The 10,026-nt window shown below is 55.1% G+C and overlaps 1 protein-coding gene across 1 annotated transcript; it reads right to left on the bottom strand.

Moving 5' to 3' along the window:
* Positions 1–8,569: 8,569 nt before the first annotated feature.
* BDZ83DRAFT_583181 (uncharacterized protein) lies at positions 8,570–9,631 on the bottom strand (the record flags this gene model as incomplete). Its single annotated transcript, XM_060505625.1, has 1 exon — positions 8,570–9,631. The coding sequence occupies one exon, from the start codon at positions 9,629–9,631 to the stop codon at positions 8,570–8,572; it is 1,062 nt and encodes a 353-aa protein (XP_060362466.1).
* Positions 9,632–10,026: the final 395 nt, after the last annotated feature.

Genomic DNA, 10,026 nt, shown 5'->3' with positions numbered 1-10,026 from the left:
TTGGGTAAAAGCACGTTGATGATAAATCAAAACGAAGAAACTAAAGTGCTACCAGATAACATCAACCACCACGTTTATGCACTTAGAGTAGGTAGGTACTTTCAATGGCGCATGTTTTCTCTCTGAACAAAGTCCTCCTCCTCCTCCTCCTCCGCACGCGCGAACCCTTCGGACCCGACTCTGGAGCCAAAGAAGATCCGCGCTACTATTTCGAGAACGAACAATCAACCCGGCCTTTCTCCAACGACATGACATGTGTCTTGCGCTTAATACCGTTTATCCGCACTGAGCCGTGACAATTAACATGCCTTTTCACCTTGATTGACCGACCTTGCAGATATTCTGGGTATAAGCCTGGACACAACCCTTTGTGACGGTACCTTACAGACATCGACGGTATCCAGTCTTTTTCTTCTTCTTCTTCTTCCTCTTCTTCAGTGTCTCTTGAGTCTTGACCATTCCTTTCAGGTAGGCATAAGAAGGAGCCATTGTCTATAAAGAAACCCCCAAAAAGACAGGAGGCGGGGTCAGTCATTCATGCCTACCTCTTCAACTCCAAGTTCATCCATGTCTCTTGCAATATAAACGTCCCTCAGTTAAGGTACCTTACCTTGGATTCTCCGTACTGCGACTCAAGGCAGGTGGCCCTTCCCTAGGTACCTTACTATACTCCACGTAATTCAACGGGCATGCTTCTGTCGAACCTGCTCATCTTTCTCCGAGCACCTCGCCGAAGTCACGAAGATCATCTACAGAAGTACACTATTGTGTACAGATGCTCTTTTCCCCATGTAAATCAAGCAGTTACAGACTCGTCCCGCTGGTTTCCGCTCGTCGATCTTGGTGCGGTACCCATACTTTTGTTGCGCGTGCACGCATTCCCATCATCATCCTCCCAAATCTCCAGCTGCCCCTCTTCCGCTGCATCGTCCAATTAGGCCATTGGCACCATCCCTTTGCTCCCTTCCATGTGCCGTCGTCACTTGTACCGAAACATAGCGAAGAAGATCTTTACCTTTCCCTCCTCGGCCGAATTGCACATCACCTTGTTTCCTCCCACCTTTTTTTGCTACATGCATGCAATAGGTCGGTAACGCACATTTTCTTCCAGCACATATCACATACCAGAGAATCGAATCAAGCAGGATGAAGACGGGGTCTGAAGTATCAAAGAACGCGTTCCGCCAACACGGAGCCAATCCGAGCAAGGTTTGTAGCTGCATCCTGGGCGGAAACGGAGCATCAATTATGTCATAACTCCACCAGCTCGAGGGGCCGCGATGCCTCCTGATTGGGAATACAGCCAAAGCACCACAGCGCAACTTCGCAACAAACCTCGTCGACGATGCGAGGGCATGTCATCCTGCCTCTGACTCTCCGCCCTTCATCCCTGCAGAAAGCCAACGACCCTCCACCAGGCGATCCCTCCCACAGTCATTCTTCACAACCTTACCCCCACTTCACCCTTCTTTTCTTCCGCCTGGCTGCCAATCTGAAAGGGAAGACGCCGAATTGTGGATGGCATCCCCAAGTGCCAGCAGTCTATTCCTCTTCGGGGACACACCTGGTTCAGTCTTCACCACCATCATGCTGCTCCCCTCCGTCTAATGCGCAGGCGCGGGCAAGGCAGAGAGAGTAAACCGGCCAGAGGAGACCACGCCCGCCGTCCCCGTGGGACATTTACATCGTGGCAGACGCGCGTGAAATATCATCGTGCACCGACGTGCAGCACCACATCGTCCACTCTACCAACCAACAACCCATGTCGTCTTGGGGCCCTCTCTTTCGCTCCATACGCCGGGCCTCTATTCCATCGTCCCACGTCCACGGCCCCGATGCTATGCTTCAACTCTGTCATGACGCATGCTCTTTCACGCCGCGGCTCGACGTTTGGTCGCTACTGATGCGCTCTCTCTAGACTCTCTCCCATGAGCCGGGATGCTGACGCGCTGTTACATAACCGCACCCGCTCGGCATTCATCATTGTGGATATCAGGGACGAGGACTCCATCGTCAAACAGCCTCATTTTGCGAATAGCTGCATTTTACAATCAGATTCACGACAGCCTCGACGGAGGAATCGTACGGCGGCACTACGGATACCGCCTAGGACTTTGTCGACCGGGACCGTTGCAATAATGTCGGTCAGCCGGCGGAGTGCACGGCCGACCATCTTGCGCGGGTGCTTGCAGCGGCGGAAGTGTGTGTGCACACTACATCTGTCGCTCAGAGGTAGACGATACATGCCAACTTTGGTGTACGCGGGATACACTACCTACACTACACCCTCAGCTTACTTTTCCTGCACGTACAATGGGTGGATTGACGGCGACGAATACCTATTGAATCTCGCCTACCTCCAACCGCCAATCGCCAATCTGTCCGCTTCCCCTGCCCTACCACTCGCTCGATGCGATGCCGCGCAGCCCCTCATTTTCACTCCGTAGACTACCACCATGCGCGACGAATCTCTCACACTCTGCAACACATTTCTTTGCGCCTTCATGTCGTCGTTGCTCTTCACCGCTTCTCCGCTGTTCATCGGAATGTCCTAGAATGAGGCAAACGAGGAACGGGCAAAGATGAACAATACCACTGTTCTTCCGTGTCTCGCGTATTGGTTGCAACGCTGAACACCATTTTTTTGATCACACTGAACCTTTGCCCCGTCGCATTCTCAGGTGTCGTCGTCTGGCGGGGTCAGCCTCAGTGCCATGTGCCCCGCGCGGGAGCGGTAATGAACCAGAATATTCATCATGTGGGCGTGGCTGGACGGTGCCGCGACGTCCTTCGAGCCACCGACACTGATAGCTAGTCGTTGGGGTTCGTTACCCAACCCTTTTCCTGCCGCCACGAACGGCGGTTCGTCTGGCGGTCTCAGATATCTGAGACCTGGTACCGGAATAAGGGCGAGGCCGGAAAGGCGCAATCGCTGTAAAGCGAGTCAGTCCCATATTTCAGACGACTACGGAAATTCTGGCGTCTGCGCTGACCCAGGCACGAGAGAAGCGATCATCAGGCACTTGAGGCTCGGTCTCAGGGATGGCTCTTGTTTGGTGTGGTTCGCTGCACTGAGAAGGGCGGTGGGAGGATGCAGGCGGTGCACTACCAGACTACACTACAGCACCATCTCGGGCCTAAAAGACATGATGGAGGGCAGATGCCGTTTCCTCATTCGATGTTGGTTCGTTCATATCAGTGAAACATGGGCCAGACCGAACCAGGCCGCCTACGACGTCCGCGACTTTTGACCTGCAGGCGTCGAAATCATTTGACATTCAGACATTTTTCTCCGCATCCCAATCGGGGTGTCTGGTCTTATCCGAGGGTCCAGGCCTGGAGACGGGGAGAAACCACCTTTGATCGTGAACGAGGTTGTGATATTATGTCGTTGAGTCCGAGCCGAGAATAATGGACAACGACGGCCAACCACCGAATTCGCAGATGCCTTGGAAGTTGGAACGGGTTCCGATGCCAAGGGAGCGTCGCTAGTGGACTAGGGATGAGCGGCGCCGCTACGAGCATGTGAGCCCATCGATGGTGCAATGGAGCCGCCCACCAATGATGTGCCGGACATGCGAGGCTGGAGAGTCTGTGAGTCTGGGGACCGGGGGCGGGAGGACCGCTGACTCGCCAGCCAAGAGAGATCGTCCAGCTGTGCGATTCACGTTTGACACCGTGAGTCGTTCTTTTGATACTCACCGTTGAGCGGTGGACTGCCGAACAGCCGTCGATCTCACCGGACCTGGGCTACCAAAGAGGTTCCATAAGTGACCGAGTCTTGCAGCTTGGAAACTTGACGTGTCGACTGCAAAGGGGACCCCGACGAACCAAGGCCCCCGCTGCTCAGCTAGAGAAGACTGGCTTGCCTTGGTTGTTGACGAGTTCCTCATACAAGCCGGGAAGAAGTGGCTTGCCTTTCGCCAGGGAACTCTGAACGGATGGCCGGATGAGCATAGCTTCACATAGCTATACTACGTCTGAGGTGTCGTTCACGCCACCACAGCACTACTGCAACTTTGCCATTTACACTAGCAAAGCTGATTTGTATAAGCTGCAGCAGGATCCACGACTTCACCTGAAGCCTGACGTTTGTTTATACGCCAAGATTGGCGACCACGCACCGGGACCCTCACTTGTGTTCTCTTTCTCAGACGTAAAAGATGGGAATTTCGCTATTACCGTACTACGGATCCGGATATTAACAACGGCGCTACTCTCGCAGCAAGGTTCGATTCAGATCTAGGGTGCAAAAAACACGGCTGCTTGAACCCTGAAGATCCTCCAAGAATGCGCCGTCTATCTTACGGTCCTTACCGAGCTCGCCGAGAGCTGGAACTCAACCGCTGATACGGGACAGTAGAGTTAAGGCACATGATTTGAAGATGCAGCCGCTTATGGGAGGCGAGGAATGCACATTTGTCGTCTCATCAGGGGGGAGAGAGACTACAGGGAGGCGATACGCCGATTGCTCGCTCACCGCTCCGTCGCGAAAATTCTCTTTTTCCTGCAGGCTCACACACCTTTTTTTGTTTTATGCGAGAAAGACTGTAAAGAGTGGATTCTCAGAGACGCACGACTGGAGGACGACCGGGGTGGTCAACAGGCCTTGTTCCACTAGGAAGGCAGTGGAGGAATGACGCTATTCCCAGTACGTCTTAGAGCAAGTAGCTGGGATTGCTCGAACCAGTTGACTTCTCGACTGTCGACTTCAACCTTGACTTCAAACCCCGACTTACATTAGGGTCGTGATGGTCTGTGCTCGTGCTGTTGGCGGCTCATGACGAGCAGTGCCACGGTCAAGTGTACACACCATCACGGGCTGTCTGTGTCTCTACCTATCTCTGCGCGCAGCTGCGGTCTGGTGCAAGAAAAGGAGGGGCATTGATTCGGACCCCTGGTGCTGCCCCTCGATCTCGTGGGGAATTGGCGATGACCGTTGGCTGCGGCCAACCAAACGCCATTCCCGCCTGCACCACGCAACCCGAGTACGCATTCTCATTCTCCCGCTTTCTCCCTGTCCTTGGACCGCAAATAGACGCCCTCAAGCGTCGCCTACCTTGTTTGGCAGGTTCCCGGTCCAACTTCCATCTGATCTCATGGCGGCCGGCATGGAAGCGAAACTCGGCGGAGCCTCTTGAGTCCCTGTTGAACGGGGTCCATTATGAAGCCTCAATTCATCCCATGCCACCAGTTACTGTACAGATACTCCGTACAAGGCCTTGCCTCATGCAGACACTTGTCGGCGCATGTACCGAGAAAGGTACGGTATACGCCATCTTTAACCTTTACTCGGTTGAGGTATGATGGAGGTTTAGAGGCTGCGTTCCTCTTGTCTTTGCACTGCCGGCAGCACACTCGCAGCAGCTCCATTCAAGATGCCACACTTTCAGCTTTCTTATCGAACAAGGCCGCAGCGTTTATTGAGTATCCGGACGGGGCTGCTGTCGAATGCTATCTATCGGAAGACCGCTCATTCCCTTCCCCCCACGCTAAGGTAGAGATTTGCTCATCTCGGGAGTCTGCACCACATAATAATTACACTACACTAACACGATGAGTACACTACTGCCTGTTAGGCTCCTGTCAGACCCCGGACCTTGTCTCTCGCGCTATCCTCTGCTACGGCCTCCGCTCTCGCACGTCAACAACCAGGTAGTCGAGGACCCAATTTGCAACCGTGGGTTTTTTTGTTTCTTTTTTGCGGGCATCGTATGAATTGCCTTCGAACCATCATGAGCTGATGATCTGACGCCTCTACAGCCACCAGCCATGACGGGCGTCATGCTATGATGGAGGATCGCGGGGAGACCTCATCCATCGCTTCATGCTTGACACATTCCCTACGCTTACCCGCAGACATGCGCCAGTCAACTTCGGGGCATACCTGGTACTCAGACTTGGGGCAGAGGCTCGAGGGACCCTCATTGAGTCTTTGCAATTTCCCACACCGCAAATGCCATCCGTACTTTTTGTACGACTTCAGTGTTGCCTCGGAATGCGGTGCAACCCACCTAAGAGTTTCTCATTCTCTTTGAATAACGGAATAGTCGCAGACGACTTGCCCTCGTGCTTCTTATTCTTTGAAGGGGCAGAGAGCACACGCTCATTGCATGCAGGCGCCCGGAATCAGGCACTCGGTGGCCTTCATGTCGGCGTCCGGAGCCGCCATCTCGGCCGGTGGAGAATGCGATCGAGCCCTGCTGCATGTTCCTCCTGTTTACAACGGCCAGCCATTGCCCGAGTTCGGTCTGCCGCCGGCGTAGGCCCCGCTACGCTGTGCGATGCGATATAGCGATACCAACAATCAGAGTGATATGGGGCATGAGTCGTTCCACTCCGTTCAGTGGAGACTAGGACCCCCCATCAGCCAACATCACGCATTATCGCTCAACCCTGGCCATTGTTGGACGACCAACCCAAGGGATGATGACGGCATCGTTTGAAAGGCGGGGTGGAACGAAGGATAATTCCTGAGCGTGAGGTGGCCGCCAGACCGAACCACCGAAGCCCACGACATCTACTGTACTCCAATCCTCCGTCCGGCAGCGGAGGCAAATGTCGGAACCCATTCGTCGCAACCAATCCCGCACGGTGAGAAAGCCGCTTACCATCACACCGCTCAGCAAGCGCCCGGCAGTGTATTCTCTACTTCACCACTTTGTGACCTCTCTACTGGTTCCTGGGAATGGCCTCACCCGAGGTCTGTACCCCGCCTACTGCAACTCCCCCTCTCTATACCTGGAGATGAGGCGATCGACAGGTCCTTCTCTGGGACAGGACGAACGCTCAGCAGCTCGCCAGAGGGGAAGAGGGAAGATCTCGCATTTCTTCAGTTGCCCCTCACTACGCCATTTGGAAAATGTCTGTTGATCAGCCGTCGAAGGTTCGACGTGGCTTCTGGCAGGCAGGGATAGCCTCGTTTCGCCCCCGTAAACTCTGAGGCTGACTGACCGCTATAGATCGCCCGCCAGCCGATTTATACACACACTATTCCACCTTGCCAAGTGGGACTTGTTAGCCGCCAACTAAGCCAGCACCAGCCTTGCCAGCCAACTTTTTTTCTGGAAGTTTTGTTTTTCCTTCGTCGGACTTCTTTGCAACCGCCGGCCACTTACACGGACAGCACTTACACAGGCTTCACCCCAGCCACCACCGCCGAACAACCACGCTGTCGGTGGTTCGCGATGCGATTCCCTAGGCGTTTGCTCGATCTGCACCTACCGTGACATCCTGCTTTTTGGCAGGCGCTAGCCGTTGGCTCAGTCCACAGTCCACGTATCCCGCCCCAAGGACCTCACGATTGCTTCCAGCTCCCGGAATTCCCACAAATGCCATCCATCTTCTGGGCCCGGAACCATGGACATCAGGGAAAATGCCCGCCGCGGCGGTTGGGTCGGAGTCGACTCCGCGAGGTCGAGGCGTCGAGAGACCGTGTGTACACACTACTTTCTCATCTTCCGATGCACGCCATATAGGACAAGGACAAGGCGAGACACACTCGGTTGCCAAACATAGAATTGGGTCGTCCTAGTATGTCCGATCATCAGGAACACCAGAGAGGGCCGATCAGGGGCACTAGGCCGATCTGTGCCCATGGCCTCCTACCCCTCCCGTTCTGTACGCCGTGAATATCAGAAAGCACTCTTTTCTTCAAGTGAAGCGGCACTCTGAGACACACGGAGGGGTAACGGTCAGGCTGTAAGGGGCGGTCTGGTGAAGATGTTGACTTGGCCCCTCAGGATGCACGTACGCCTCGCTGGAACCAAGGCAGTTGCGTTTCTTGCTGTGTCAGGCCCACGAGTTGTGTTGGATCGAGATGCGTTTTACGGGTTTCGAGAGGGGAGCTCTATAGGGCTGCTTACACTCTGTCGGTCTGGGCCCGGTTGAGAGAAGGAGCGTGGTTGCGGAGGATCGACGATGTTATTGACGATTTCTTACTTCTGCACCATGGGGAGGATGCTGCGGATACGGATGGGTACGTTGGCGGGGTTGGCCAGCAATATGCGCCAACAGCGCCTCTCTGGGTTCCATGTGATTTGAAGAGATTTCGAAACTTGTTGTTGATGACATTAACGTTGCGAGTCGGCTTTGGAGGGGAACAATGGCGCCGGGCGGGATGAGTCTCGCCGTCTCAAGGCAGGGTGGTCCTCCTCTTCGATTCTGGCTGGATCTTGCTGAGTGACACACCACGTCTGCGCTGAGGGCATGACACGGCGAGGCTCGTGGGATGTGAAGATGGTGTCACTATGAAGTCGTGGGCGCACGGCTCTCTGAATGGCAAAGGTAAGTTACCGCGCGACACTGGTCCAGCATCTATTGTGAATGTTTGAGATATCAGTTTTGTCTAGTTTTCTCTTGGCTATCTTGTTCATGGAGACATCTCCATCCACCATTTTGAACATTTTCCTCTGCTAGAATCTCGTCTACATTGGGATTCAATCATGATACAGTATTGTACAACCTCGCTCCAAGATACGAGAGCAGCTAACCTCCCTCTCAGGGCAGATGCCAACTCTTCCCTCATCCACAAACCCGTCAATCACACACACATACACTTTCACACATTTCACGCCCCAATCTTGACAAGACGATCAATAGCCCGTCCATCATCCAACGCCCAGCCCGTAGAGACGTCCAGCTTGAGCTTCTCCCCGCCGGCCTCCATCCTCATGAACCCTTCCTTGGTGATGGCCCGCCGGACGCCGTACCACACCGCCTTAAATCCTTTGCTCGCGTGCCGGAACGGCGTCGTCATGAGGTGTCCCTTGTCGTACTCCCAGTCGGCTCTTGCCTGCACCTGCCTCTGCCGCGCGGCGGCCCTCTCCATGGCGGGCGTGGGCGTTACGAGGGGCGAGTAGATCCGGGTTGGGATGGTGACCTGGTCCGGCACGAGGAGGAACTTTTTGGGGGTTCCCGGGAGGATGCGCTCGCATGTGATTTCGAGTACGACGGGAGTTGCTTTTGCGCTGGACACGCCTAGGGGCAGCACACTGGCGGCGGACTTCCCGCCCGCGGACTTCAAGAGGGAAGCCGTTGGCACGGCGCGGATGATCTTGACGATGTTGCGGGCGTTGAAGAGGAAGTAGGAGCCGAAGCCGGCGGTGGCGACGCAGATGAAGGCGAAGGCGTGCGGAACCCAGGCGGCGAGGTCGGGAGGGGGGTCGAGGAGGGTGAAATAGTAGTTTATGCCGGCGTAGGAGTAGAACATTGTGGCGGCGGACCAGGCTGAGACCTTCATCCAGAGGTGGGAGGCGGCTTCGTAGAGGACCGTTGGTTGGGGGCGCTGGGCGAGGGTTGTTGCGAGGGCGTAGGCTGAGCCGGCTGCGGCGCCGGTGCCTGGTGCTGGCGTCGCGGGGTTCGTTGTCGTCTTTGGTGATGTTGATGGGAGGGGAGACTTCGAAGGAGGAGGAGGAGGAGGTTTGGAGACGGCGCTGCGGGTAAGGTTGCTTGGGATCGTTGTCGTGCGCGAGGGTTTTGCGGCGTATCGGAGGGGGTTCAGGGAGCTGAAGAGTCGGCGGGAGAGGAGGGGTTGTGTCGTTGCCGTTGCTGCTGTCGTCGTCGCGTAGAGGGGGCCGGGTCGGGAGACGAGGCAGAGGTAGAGGCTCATGCCTCTCGAGGAGGCTGCCATGGTTGCGGATTGCTAATGCTGGTGACAGACGACCTAGGAAATGAATCCAATGACACAGAAAGATAGAAACAGATGGCCGTAGAGGTTTGCGCCGTGGTGGCTGTGGCTCAATGGGTCCCGTCAGAAATCCGTCAAACACTCGTGATATCGTACGTGGAAATTGAAGCTATCCAGAAAAGTTTCTGTGGAGCATCAGACATCTCTACGACAGGGGTAGGATGTGTCTCCACTATCGAAATGCGACGTCCAATCTGCAGCAGGGGACTTTTTTTTTTGTCCTTGCCTGCCCGTGCTGTAAGGTGAAGTGCGGTCGGAGAGCGGCGCAACGATAAGGCGCCACAGATGCTCAAAACCGCTCAAAAAGCGAGTACGTACTTTTTGGTTGTCATCCGATC

The sequence above is a fragment of the Colletotrichum acutatum genome, assembly GCF_030867785.1.
Source record: "Colletotrichum acutatum strain CBS 112980 chromosome Unknown BDZ83scaffold_80, whole genome shotgun sequence".
Taxonomy (NCBI): Eukaryota; Fungi; Ascomycota; class Sordariomycetes; order Glomerellales; family Glomerellaceae; genus Colletotrichum; species Colletotrichum acutatum.
The sequence above is the reverse complement of the archived record's forward strand: the minus strand, read 5'-3'. Positions and strand labels throughout refer to the sequence as shown.